We start from the raw sequence: 14,177 nt of genomic DNA on the forward strand, positions 1-14,177 counted from the left end.
ATTTTTACAAAAAACAAGCTTCTGCTTTCGTTGATATTTTGGATTGCTTTTTGGTTTTCCACTTCATTGAGTTCTGCTTTCAGCTTTGTTATTTCCTTCTGTCTCCCTATTTTTGGTTCCTTTTGTTGGTCATTTTTTAATTTTTTGAGCTGCGCCATTAAGTTATTCAGGTATGCTCCTTCTTCCTTCCTGATGTGTGCTTGTAGAGCTATAAATTTTCCTCTCAGGAGCTCTTTTGCTGTGTCCCATAGATTCTGGCAGTTTGTGTCTTCATTATTATTTGTTTCCAGGAAAGTTTTGATTTCCTTTTTGATTTCATCTCAGACCCACTGGTTGTTCAGTAGCAGGGTGTTTAATTTCCAATTGTTAACATTTTTCTTCTGTATGGCTTTGTAGTTCACATATAATTTTAGAGCCTGTGGTCAGCAAAGGTAGCCTGCCATATTTCTATTCTCTTGATTTTATGGAGGTATGTTTTATGTGTCAGCATGTAGTCTATTCTGGAGAATGACCCATGTATATTGGAAAAGAATGTGTATCCAGGTTTTTTGGGATGGAGTGTCCTGTATATATCTACTAGTCCTCTTTCTTCCATAACTCTTTTCAGGGCTAGTATCTTTTTGTTGGGTTTCAGTCTGGTTGTCCTATCAAGTGTTGTTAGGGCCATGTTGAAGTCTCACACAATGATTGTGTTATTATTGATTTCTTCTTTCAGATTTGTCAGTAATTGTATTAGATAATTTGCTGGTCTCTCATTGGGTGCATATATGTTTAATAGTCTGATTTATTCCTGTTGCACATATCCCTTGATTAGTACATAGTGTCCATCTTTGTCCCTTACAACTTTTCTGAGTATAAAGTTGGTGTCATCAGATATTAATATGATCACCCCAGCTTTTTTGAGGGTGTTGTTTGTTTGCATGATTTTTCTCCAGCCTTTGATTTTGAGTCTATGTTTGTTCTGACTATTCAGATGTGTTTCTTGTAGGCAGCAGAAGGTTGGACTCATCTTTTTTACCCATTTTGCCACTCTGTGTCTTTTAATTGGTGAATTTAGTCTATTGACATTGAGGGAGATGATTGTCATAGAATTTAATGTCATCTTTGTAGATGTTTGCTGTGTTTGTTGGTCTCTCTTGTCTTAGAGTAGACCTGTCAGTTTTTTTCTTTAAGGCTGGTTTATCATCTGTGAAATTTCCTAGCTGTTGTTTATCCATGAAGCTGTGTATTCTTCCTCCAAACCTGATTGTGAGTCGGGCTGTGTGCAGTATTCTCGGAGAGGCATTCATTTCATTCAGTCTTGTCACAATATCCCACCATTGTCTTCTGCCCTTGAGAGTTTCTTGTGACATGTCTGCTGTAAGTCTTAGGGATGCTCCTTTGAATGTAATTTCCCTTTTTGATCTTGCTGCTTTCAGTATTTTATCTCTATCTATGGGATTTGTTATTGTAATGAGGATATGTCTTGGGGTGTTTTTCTTTGGGTCTCTTTTAGCTGGTATTCTTTGGGCATGCTGGATTTGATTGCATGTAGTCTTTAACTCTGGGAGTATCTCTTTGATGATGTCTTTGACAATTGATTCTTCTTGGCGATCTCCTTCCTGGGTTTCTGGAACTCCAATGATTCTTATTTCTGTTGAGTTTATCAAAGACTTCTATTTTCATCTGTTTACATGCCTTGAGTACTTTTTCCATTGCCTGTTCGTTTGTCTTAAGGTTCTTTTCCAATTTCTTCTGTTGTGTTGAGTTTTTCTGCATCACATCTTCCAGTACTCCGATTCTCTCCTGAGCTGCTGATACCCTGTTGGCGAGACTATCCATTGAGATTTTCAGTTGAGCAACAGTGTTTTTCAGATCTGTTATTTCAGTTTGGAGTTTTCTGATTTCTGTTTTTGTGTTCTCTTCAGATTGATCTATGCTCTCTTTGAGTTCTACAAATATAGTCCATATTTCTATTCTAAACTCCTTATCTGAAAGGTTAATCAGGTGGTTGGAATTTATTAGGTCATCCGAGCTTTTGTCTTCATTCTCTGTGGATGGTGTTTGCCTGCGAGGTTTCCCCATTGTCACACTTGTAGTGTGGTTTTTTCTGCGTGTTGTGGTGGGGTTCATTGATTAGAAAGAGTGCGCGGCAAGCAGCCGCGGTCTTCTGCTGCCTCTAGTTGACAGTCACTCCCTAGACCTCTGAGGAAACCTTTGGTGATTCAGAACCACAGTTTCAGGCAGACAGAGATAGGAGTTTCCCCTGAAGTCCTCAGAGTGAACAAAGGAACAGCAGGGCAGAGCAATCCTGCAGCCCCAGAATGTACTCACTCAGCAGCTTCAAAATGCAGTTTTTGGGGGGTGTGCTCCCTAGGCCTCTGAGGAAACCTTCGGGGATTCAGAAGCACAGTTTTAGGCAGACAGAGATAGGAGTTTCCCCTGAAGTCCTCAGAGTGAACAAAGGCACAGCAGGGCAGAGCAATCCTGCAGCCCCAGAATGTATTCACTCAGCAGCTTCGAAATGCAGTTTTTTGGGGGTGCGCTCCCTAGGCCTCTGAGGAAACATTCGGGGATTCATAAGCACCTGGGCCAGTTCTTAACAGTTTGAGTTTGATGTGGTTGGGGAAGTGGGTCTGCAGAGATATTACATTGAGTGTAACAAGAAGATTAGACCTATATTAGGTCTCAGGAATCAGGATAAGGGAGAATTGGTGTTTGAGATCAATTCCTGGATCAATAAATGTGGAAAGAAGTGCAAGTCTGAAACACCAAGGACAGGGAAATGGGTACAGAGTAAGAACTGAATCTGAATGTTTATAAGAGAGCCAGAGGGAAAAGCTGAAGGTTCTCTGAAGACAATAGTGGGTACAGTTAAGTTAGTGAGAGGATGAGACTTTTTTCTGAAATGTATTGGATGCATTCTTCAATGGGAAAGAAATATTAGAGGGCAATAAACTGGTTCAGAAACTGAGGTATTGATAACATAGAATAATTCCAGAAGTGCTGTAGCCTTCATAGGATTCTTCTGCTAATCCTGTGGCATAATCATTGGGAATTCTACTTCAAACCTCAGCCCTTCACATTCAGGGACAGAACCCTCCCCTCAAGAGCAGAACTAAAGGGAATGGAGAAAACTAATGCACCAACCAGATTTCACATACTAAAGGAAGTAAAATCTGGGGCCAGAATGAAAGCACAGCAGATAGTTGCCTAGCAGATGGATGAATCAGGTTTGATCCCCAGCATCCAAGCACTGCCAGGAGTAATTCCTGAGTACAGAATCAGGGTTAGACCCTGAGCATCATCTGGTGTGGCCCCCAAACTATCAGAACAAAGAAAGTGGAATACATTGAAAGCAGAGTAAATTAGGAGTACAGAACAGAAGGATAATGGGAGCAGCTTCAGGCTAAAGTTGGCAGTTCTCTAAAGTTTAAAACAAAACTTCTCAGATCATGGACAAAACTCAAGTTAATCTAAGAAGCTGACAAATTGAACAGATTAGAGCAAACACTTCTTTTTCATATCAATGAGGTAGAATTCCCAATGGTCCTACCACAGGATGACCAGAAAACATTGAATAGATTAGAGAAAACATGTCCTCATCATATTCAATGGATTCCAGTAAAAAAGAAAAAAAAAATCTTAACATTGGAAGAGAACACTACTATTGAAACGAAATCAAAGTTGTCTATTCCTTTCTAATCATTTTATCCACTTTGATACACTTTTAAAAAAAACATAGTTGGTGGAAGATAAACTTTTATTTAACAGTATAATTATGGACCTACTCTAAAATAAAATAAAATTAGATTATCTAAGGTGTAACACCATTCTATTGAGAGTCAACAGATGCAGATCCTGCTACCAACTTAATTAAAGGAGACCTAGTTTGGCCTAGAACTTAAGCTCATGTCTATCAAAGAAACATTATAATACACATATTAAAAATTGAAGAAACATTTTGGTGAAAATTACTATACATTTTCTTATTTTTTTATCTGAGCCTGGTTTGGACCTGAATTTTAATATCTTGTCAATTATATAAAATGTTTGATATGCCCACCTTCCTTAGGCAGCAAAAATCAGGGATGCTAGCAGAAAATTAATGTTAATGAGTGCACTCACTCAACTGTAGAGGTATAGATACTAATTATATTAGGTATAGATTTATTTCTTATCTTTGAGGAGAACAAAATTATATTAAACCTTCTATCTAAGAAAATTTTCCATTCAGAAATCACTCATTTATACAGGAGTCCAGACTCATCTATGTACATAATGGGAGGGAGGGCTATTGAATGAAGTTGGATGTGTGGGGGCATTGGATGTGGTTGAGTGCTGGAGTAACTTTGACAGTTTAACTATGAGAAATCCGTTTTTAAAGGTCACTGCTTTAGGTTGGTAAGAAATCAGAAAAGCTGACCATGGTTATAACCAGCCTTGGGAAAATTTCCAGAGTAGAATGAAAATACATTAAAGAGCAAAATGCAACCAGTAACTGGATTGTTCCAAGTAATGCTTAGTATAGAACTTTGGCATTTACTGGTTTACATTTGTGGTTTCAACTAGCCACAAGCCACCTACAGAGAACTAACATGCTGGATCTTGTAACTTGAAGAGCTCACAGTTGAATCCATCCTGCAAAGGTTAAAAGGCAACAACACCCCGTGGCCTTCCTGCCTGCACTCACAGTCTAGATACAGGTTGCTCTTCTCTCACTAATTCCTGTGAAGTGATTTTTTTTTTATTTTTTTGTGCAGTGATTTTTAAGAAGCATGTTTTCATGTTTATTCTCTGCATTTCAACAGTGAAATGACATAACAGATGATATTCACTGGAAATGATTTTGATGTGAAGGGTATGTTGTGTGTGTGTGTGTGTGTGTGTGTGTGTGTCTATTATCTTCAAAGTATTAGAACAGTCTGAATATGCATTCTAACTGAGCAAATGTTAAGTAACACTGTGTCTCCTGTCCTTTATGTCCTCTTTAGGGGACTATTTTATGTTATAAGTGGTGGTTAAATTTTCTGAGAGGTTCTCAAACAACTTAAATATGGATTAATTTCACCACAAGGGACTGTTGTTCAATTAAGTGCCACCTGAATTTTCCTTGCTAGTTAACAAAAATAGGTTTATACCTAATTGATCTTTATCACATTCCTTACATCAGCTACTTCCAAGATTCAAAACTCCCTTGGATTGAGTAAGGCATTTGCCTTGCATGCTGCTGTCCCCTTGTCAATCCCCTGCATCACATATGGCCCCCGAACCTGCTAGGAGAAATTTCTTAGTCCAGAGCTAGGAGTACCCCTTGAGCACTGCATGGTGTGGCCTCAAACAAACAAAAATCTAAAAATCTTGGAGTCTATAATCCACTCCTAAATCTGAGACTACTTTTCTTACAATTTCTTTGAAGTTAACTGAACATGAGTTTCTTCATGGTAATACCTCAGTTCCCTCCTATGCAGTGTTTTTAATATTTTCTTCCAGCCTTTCTATGTCTTTCTAAGGTCAACTTTGCTTTTAAATCTTTGATCTATCTTCACCTTGCTTCTTCTCTAATCTTCTTCCTCTTTTTTTTTCAATGTCTCCCTTGACTTGATTTTTTTTGTGGTTTGATTTTGGGGTCGTAATTAGCATTGCTCAGGGACTAATTTCTGTTCAATTTCAAGGGATCCTGCAAATCCCACCTGGGTTTGAACCTGTGTCTCCAGCTTGTAAAGCATGTACTTCAGTCCACTGAGCTAAAAAAGAAGCTAAAAGAGAAGGCTCCTTTACTTTCCTTTTACCTTTCAAGTCTTCTCCATCCTTTAAGAACTTGCCTTCTTTCCTTAAGGCCCCCCTCAATTGACCCAACTTCTCTTTCCATTAAGAAAAATCACTGAAGAGGTAGATTTAACATTCCCTGCTTTTCCAAGAATAATAAGGCAGTTTTCCTCTAAACTGAAGTTCTTTTTCTTTGCATCAACTCTCAAAGTTAACCAGTTGGGAGCAGGAGAGATAGTATAGGTGGGCAGAGCAGGAGGGCGATTTGGGACATTAGTGGTGATTGGAATGTTGTATCGGTGAAGGGGAATGTTCTTTACGTGACTGAAACCCAACTACAATCATGTTTGTAATCTAGGTGTTTAAATAAAGATATTAAAAAAAAGAGCACTATCTTGCATACAGTCAATCCAGGTTCAATCTCTGGCACCCCATTTATTCCCCTAAACCCACCAGGTATAATCCCTGAGCACAGAGCCAGGAGTAAGTCCTGAGCACAGCTGGATGTAACTAAAAACAAATAAAAAACATAACTAGTTGCCCAGATTAGAGGGATTAGTGAAGAACTCTAATGTGACAGAAAGTTGGAGACTAAACATATTTGAAAGTACTTGATATTACCTTTGACAAGATATGAAGAGGGAACAAAATCTTCTAATTGATCTTTTTCTCTCTCTCTTAATATCTTGCAGTTACTGTATCATTCCCAGCAGAGAAGCAGTACTATCTTCTGATATTGATAACTGTCATAACCTGCTCTCACTCATTTCCAGTCTCCAACTTTCCCCAGCTTCATTCTCCTCACTGCTATCAGAACCTTCCAGCAACACATGCTGCTGAAACCTTTCCATAGGAAGAGATACTGTGCCAAAGGGTCACATCCACACTCCTTAAGGCCCCTTTCTGGTTTATTTATCTATAGTCACACCCGTTCTAACCTATGACTAACTATTCATCTAATTCCTTACAATACTCTCTTCAGCTTCTGTACCATGTCCTTTTGATTATTCTTTCCCTTCTAAATGGAATAGCTTTCCTCTGGCTTTCCTTCTCTTTGACTTTCAAAATAACTCAAGAATCCATTTCTGATGTCCTCCCTGCCCAGATGGTCTAGAAGTTACCTCAAGTATCCCTGGATCCAGATACTCTGAGAACTGAGATGTTCTCCTGGGCTTCTTATCTCTGATACACTGGACTATGAGCTTTTTTTTTTTATCAGGAACTGTACATGATTTTCCCTCTTCTCTGCTTAGACACATGCACACATATAAATGTCTCTTGAGTGAATAAATGAATACATTAAATTTTAAATTAGAGATAGAAATAGAGATCATTTGAACATTTAGTACCTCGGTACAGTTGATTTTTATGATGTTATGTGACAAGAAAATAGAGATGAATTTGCATAGATTGAGGCCAAGAGGTAGTTTCTGTAAATGATGGCCAAAATAACAGAAAGCTTTATATTTAATAGGTAAGATACCCTACTTCTATTACTTCACTAATAATAACTGAGGATTAATTTTTATCAGACATTCCAGATATGTTTTTAATGTATCAACTCACTTATTCAAGATAATCCTCATTTTATATATGAAGAAACTACAAAACAAAAAAAATTAAGTAATCTGTACATAAGTGGTTGGAGTTCAAACCTGGTCGAGCATGTGGTGCCTGCTATGTAACCACAATTGTGCAGGAGATAAGCTAGGTATATCTCTCAACCAACTATGTACCCACCTCATTTTTAATTTTTTTACTGTTTTTTTTTTTCCATCTCGCCTTAGAAACTCAAAGCTATGAAAACATTGGCCTACTCGTATCAAATGATATCTAAGAGTTTTTCAACAGGGACCTCATAAATCCCCATGTGGTCAACTTCTTGCCAATTGCCAAGAGGAAAGAGCAATGTGAAATAGGTGACTGGTGAAGTATCAATTACATGCACTGTGTTTGCTTTAGAATTAATTTTCTTACCTCCCAAGGAAGTGCTTGTTTAAGGTTTTGAAACCTATTTGTAAGGTTGTATTTTCTTAAATGACTGTTCATAGAAACAAACTCCTGAGTGAAACTAAAGATTACAAAGACCCAGTAAGGAGCCTTTGCCCAGGAAATGAGGCTTTTGACATCAAAGGAGTTGACAAAGATAAAGAAAAATTAGAGAAAGAGGGCGAGAGTGCCTGGGGTTCCATTTCTATGACAAAATAAAGCATAAAAAAAAAAACCCACAAAAAAACATCCGGGAAAGCAGAGTCAGAAAAATTGGCAGAACAGAACACTTTGCAAACTTTGGAAAGGGTTTCGCAAGAGATTGCAGAGTAGAAAGAGGTTAAAATATTTAAATACCAATTGTTGTTTTTTTCCTTGTTGGGCTTAGTTTATATTTTATTTTACTTCATTTGAGCTTCACTTTATTTTTGCTGTGTGTATGGAGATTTAGGGCTGCATGAAGTCATGGAAGTGGGTGGTAAAAGCGCAGAGACTGATATTTAGCAACAAAAGCAAGGACAGAAAAGGAATTTGGTTCCCTAGGGTTTAAACACAACTTCCAACTGCTGAAAAAAAAAGCACCAAGTCACAAGAATTTCTCTGCATCTTTCTGTCCCTCAGGCGAATCACAGGAACAGAAATGGAGATACAAGAAAGAAAGAAAAAAAAAAAAAAAAAAGAACAGGGGGAAAATTGACCTACTGGGGAAAAAAGAGCCTGGGTGGAACTGGGAGATTGGGATAAATCAGAAAGCTAGTCACCTTGAAATCAGACCTCTAGCTTCAAAACTTCCATTGCTTTTTGATTTGTAAACAGTTTTCTGCAGAATGCATGAATACACCCAGAACTTGTGACTTGTAGATTATATTTTTTTTCTTTGCCTCTAGTCCTGTGAATTTTCTTTTAATAATAATAGAGTTGAGCTTATCTGCATGCTGGCCAATTTTATAAAACCAAATAGTCGCTGAGCAGGGGAAGCAACTTCATTTGCATTTAAAAAAAATTTAAAGAGAAACTCTGCCACCCTCTGGACAGAAATCAAAGATCTGCTTTTTAAATACCACCATGTCAAACCATTTTAAGCGTTTTCCCCTAAAAATAGACAGTGTTGTTGTTGTTGCTGCTGCTATTGTTTTTAACCTACCATTTAAAAAATATTGCAAATATTGCAAATAACTGGGAAAAGAGTCCCAGTTACTGTTGATACCACAAACAAAATTTCTGGGAGGGAAAAATCATTTATATATACTAAAATTTTCTCTATAGTATTTTTGAACTAAAGAAAATGGTATAGGAGCACTTTAGAAAAAAGGGGCCTCCTGTGTTTATATTAGGATATTTCCAAAATCTCTTTTCAACTTGCATTTCATCTTGCAACGCTAAATAAAGACATTTCACACAAATTCTACTGGGGCTGACCCCAGATGTAAAAAAAAAAGAGAGAAAGAAAGAAAATACTCTTTCGTGCTAAAAATAAATATTTGTTGGCTTTTAAAAGAGAGGTTAACCATACACATGGGGAGAGTGAGATTTCAGCCACAGTTGAAAGTCGTCATAAATCCACAAATAGTGAGTTCAGTGGGTGGGTGGGTGGGGAGTGCTCCCAGCTCCCTTCTCCGGGAATACTTAATGTCATGTAAATACGGCTCTCAGAAGTGCTGGGAAAGACAATTAGCATAATAGAGCCTCAGCACATCAAAACCCACAGTATGACTTTTATAGTAGTAACCAGAGAGAGAGAGAGAGCAGAGAGTCAAGAACCATACCTGGTTTTAACAGGGATCTGATGCTTCTGGTCATGGAGGACCTTGGCCAGTTGTTTTTGCAGGAACAAAAACTTTCCGTAGGCTTCTTTAATAAATGGGTGCTCAAGGAGATGTGTGACGGAAGGTCTGTTCTCAAAGTCCTTAATCAGGCACCTGTTTGTAAAAACCAATGAACAATCTAAAGTACAATTTCAGACGAAAGAAGGGAGAAAACAAAGCACCTCCAACCTGCTCACAAACCTTACATGACTCTTTTATACTAACGCATATGGGTAGCAGAGTGATCTTCTACATGTTAAATTAATTAAAACATCAGAAATCCATTTGAGTTTAAGTACATATTAAAATCAATCAATTGTTGCCATCCAGTTAATTGAAATGCTTTCAAAGCAATCCAAATCTGTTCAGACTGAATTTTCTGTCAGAATTTCCATTACAGAAAAACGTTTTCAGGAGACTCAAGTTGATTAGTCTCTGTACATTATTTTAGCTGCATATAAAATTAAATGCTGTGACTTTAATAAAATTTTAATATGTAAAATATCCACTGTTTGGTGGTGTAGAAAAGACATTAAAAATTTGCAAGGTAAGAAACTAATCACAAAGAAAACTTCATAGAAGAATTTCAACCTCTTGATTTTAAAGGTCTCTGAAGAAGCAGAAAAACCTCAGAACAGGAAGAGATCAGAGTAATAATTCAGATAAGTAGAAATAAAATTTTGCAAATGGAATAAAAAGGCCATTCATAGTGGTAAAAATTGGGTTACATATAACTGAAATCAATGGGTAGAAACCACACCAGTATAACCACTTCCTGTTTCAGATTCCATATCCCTTTAAAAAAGAAAACAATGGCTTAGTACATTCTGCTATCTGCTCCATGTTAATAAAGATGACTTTGACATAAGGAAATTTCTAGTGAAATTGAATCTGATGAATGCCCCTCCAATTACTATCACATTTTCATTCTGAGTAGCTAGCCTTTGACAGGAGAAAAAAAATCATCTTTCACCTTTTTTAAATGATAGGTCTTTTGCTCACATGAGAAGTATAGGATATCAGTCTGCCCATTCTGTGAAATAATACAGACATGCCAGCAAAAAAGGCATTTTAAATAGCGAAATCTACTAATAAATGGTAAAATTTCCACCTCTTGAACATCTTTCCCAGACAAATATCAATGTTCCCAAAGCAGTCTTTAAATGTCCTCTTTATTATCAAAAAGCTTGTAAACCTTTGTGGCTTTCCTTGGAAGTTTCTTTCACATCCCTAACCTTCTAGTTCCACAAAGATACTCAGTATATTTTTCTAGTTCATTTTAGAATTGATTCAGGGATGGTCAGTCTGATAGTCTATCTGAACTGAAGCTTTCTGCTAGAAAAACTAGAAGTACTTAAATTATCTACATTTTACTATCTACAAGAACCCTAAATCCTACATCTCCCATGACTTTGAAGGAAATTATTTTATTTCTATAGACCATGGTTCGTTGATAGGATGTTTTTTGTTTTCCTACCCAAAATTATAAATTAGTGTACATGCTTTAAAACTACTATGCTTAGAATTGGGAATAAAATACTATGCTTTTGTATTTACATGAGCAACATTCCTCTGAATTACAGGCAATTTCTTTTAATTTGTTTATGCATGTGTGTCTTCAAAAAATATTAAATAGTAATGTTTCTTCTTTTTTTTTTTTTTTTTTTTTTTTTTTTTTTTTTTTTTTTTTTTTGGTTTTTGGGTTACACCCGGCGGTGCTCAGGGATTACTCCTGGCTGTCTGCTCAGAAGTAGCTCCTGGCAGGCACGGGGGACCATATGGGACACCGGAATTCGAACCAACAACCTTTGGTCCTGATCGGCTGCTTGCAAGGCAAATGCCGCTGTGCTATCTCTCCGGGCCCAATAGCCCAATAGTAATGTTTCTTAAAGCATCTGCAAAAAAATGAACTTGGTTGTTATATAACTAGGAATGCTAATATATTTAGCCCTGTGCTCTCATTTTGTGGGAAGTTACACACACACACACACACACACACACACACACACACACACACACACAAATACTAGAATAAAATTAACCTCTTTCCTTTGAGAGTTGCTACTGACCTGGGGACTTTCAGACTTTCATCGCCAGACCTTAAAGGAACAGACTGAAAGTCCAATGGAACTAGAGTCCTAGAGTTCAGCCTGTTGTGATCTTGCATAGGTCACACTGTCAGTCTCTTACCACCAAATAGATATACTCAGTATAGTAGCAAAGAGTTTCCTAATTAATTTCCTACCTAGTATTTTTCTCACCTCCCTGTCTTGACTTATTCCTGCACTAGTTGGTAAATTTTTATCTGACTTACCAGTCAATGTTCATTGAAGAAAGAAAGAATAAGAGCATTATAGACAACTCATGGCTAACGAGCAGACTGGCTCTAAACTTGAAATCAGTACACTAGGGACTTATATTGGGGAAGAGAAAAGTAATGGAAAATTCAGTCTATGAAAAGAAAGTGGGTTGCAGCTGCCACTACTTTCCTCCTTGGGATAGTGGGACAGTGTTTCAGGTGTGGCTTGAAAACAAGGTCCTTTTGGTACTTTGGCATTTAATCTCATTGGATATAATTTGTGAGGAATCAAGAAACTACAGGCTTATAAAAATAGGTCTCTTCTGAAGATAGGGATCTATTGAAGTTGCTCTAGCTAATTTCTCAATTTTATCATTCTGGCACTGGAGAGACAGTATAGATTAAGGCACTTGCCTTGCATGTACCCAATCCAGACTCATTCGAGGTACCGCCTCAAGCATTGACAGAAATTATCTCTGAGGCCTGAACCAGGAGTAAACCGTAAGCACTTCCAGATGTGCTGACCCCCAAACCAAAACCAAACAAAACATAATTTTGGCAATGTTCTGAGATCACTTGATATTTTGGAAAGAACCTTTACTTAGCCTTGATCATTGGGGAAATGAGAGAAATGTGTACCATATAATAAAGAAAATAACCAGACAAGAACTGAACAACAATCTGTTGTCTCTTGAAAATTCCCAAAATGAAGATGAAAGGCATCCTATCTTTCTGTTCTTTGAAAGAAACAATCAAGATTTATTGGGCGCTAGAGAGATGATTCCGTGAGTAGGGTGCTTACCTTGAACACCTGACCTAGATTAGATCCCCAACATCCCATATGGCTTCCAAGCACTGCTTGGAATAATTCCTGAATGCACAGCCAAGAGTAGTCCCTAAACATTGCCAAGTTTAATTCAAAAACAAATAAACAAAATTTTAAAAACTAACTAACTAAATAAATATTTGTTGGCTCTCTCAGTAAGACCTGAGTTAAGTGGATCAGCAAAACGGATGAGAATTGGATCAGCAAAACTGAAATGAAGTGTGTGGGAGAATGCTAAGCAACATTGTGACTTATCTAACTTCACAAGGAATTCAAGAAGGACATGAGTCCTTGAAGGTTTAACCTTTTTCTCAAACAATCTTTATACTTTTTCTCATGGGGAGATAAAGGTCAGACTGGTATGAAATTATTATTTTAATGATAAAGAAAAATTATACCTTAGGAAAGATGTGGCCCCAAAGTCATGAAATGCTAAATATCAGGTTACTGAATTAGTTTTATTTGTTCCAAAAACATGTATTACAAAGCATCAAAATTTAACAAAATAAAGCTATAAAAATTATTACATTCTCATGGATATCAAACTAATGAGAAGACAGAAAGATAAGAGTGAGACGCAGAGGGGTAGAATTGCAGATACAACATTTATTGTCTCACAGTTGACTGACCCCATTCGACCCACTCAACTCCCAGTACCCCATATAGTCCCCACATCACTACCAGAAATTATCCATGAGTGCAGAACCAGGAGTTAACCCTAAGTGACTCTCAGTGTGCCCCTAAAGCAAAACAAAAATAGAAAGATAAGAGAAATAGCAAACAACCAAACTAGTATTTGCTTCTATAGATCTAATCACATAGAAACAGTGCTCATTTGCTATGTAAACTGATGTTTCCTACTCCACCTAGAGCTTTTATTTTTTATTAATATCTTTATTTAAGCACCTTGATTACAAATATAATTGTAGTTGGGTTTCAGTCATGTAAAGAACACCCCCCATTCACCGGTGCAACATTCCCATCACCAATGTCCCAAATCTACCTTCTCCCCACACCACCCCACCCTATACTCTAGATAGGCTTTCTACTTCCCTCATTCATTCACTTTGTTATGATAATTCTCAATGTAGTTATTTCTCTAACTGTACTCACCACTCTGTGGTGAGCTTCATGTAGTGAGCTGGATCTTCCAGCCCTCCTCTCTGTTGTCTCTGAGAATTATTGCAAAAAAGTCGTTCATTTTTCTTAAAACCCATAGATGAGTGAGACTATTCTGCATCTATTTCTCTCCCTCTGACTTATTTCACTCAGCATAATAGATTCCATGTATAGGAAAATTTCATGACTTCATTTCTCCTGACAGCTGCATAATTTTCCATTGTGTATATGTACCACAGTTTCTTTAGCCATTCATCTGTTAAAGGACATCTTGGTTGTTTCCAGAGTCCTGCTATTGTAAACAGCGCTGAAATGAATATAGGTGTGAGGAAGGGATTTTTGTATTGTATTTTTGTGTTCCAAGGGTATATCCCTAGGAGTGGTATAGCTG

The 14,177-nt window shown here is 37.3% G+C and overlaps 1 protein-coding gene across 1 annotated transcript in view; it reads right to left on the bottom strand.

The window, feature by feature from the left end:
- The window catches only part of MYO3B (myosin IIIB), a 481,137-nt gene that overhangs the window by 283,134 nt on the left and 183,826 nt on the right, over positions 1–14,177 (bottom strand). The window contains exon 9 of the mRNA XM_049772878.1: positions 9,504–9,656. Within this exon, the coding sequence (XP_049628835.1) occupies positions 9,504–9,656 (153 nt within the window). The remainder of the gene's footprint in view (positions 1–9,503; positions 9,657–14,177) is intronic.

Source organism: Suncus etruscus, chromosome 5 (genome assembly GCF_024139225.1).
Source record: "Suncus etruscus isolate mSunEtr1 chromosome 5, mSunEtr1.pri.cur, whole genome shotgun sequence".
In the NCBI taxonomy this organism is placed as follows: Eukaryota; Metazoa; Chordata; class Mammalia; order Eulipotyphla; family Soricidae; genus Suncus; species Suncus etruscus.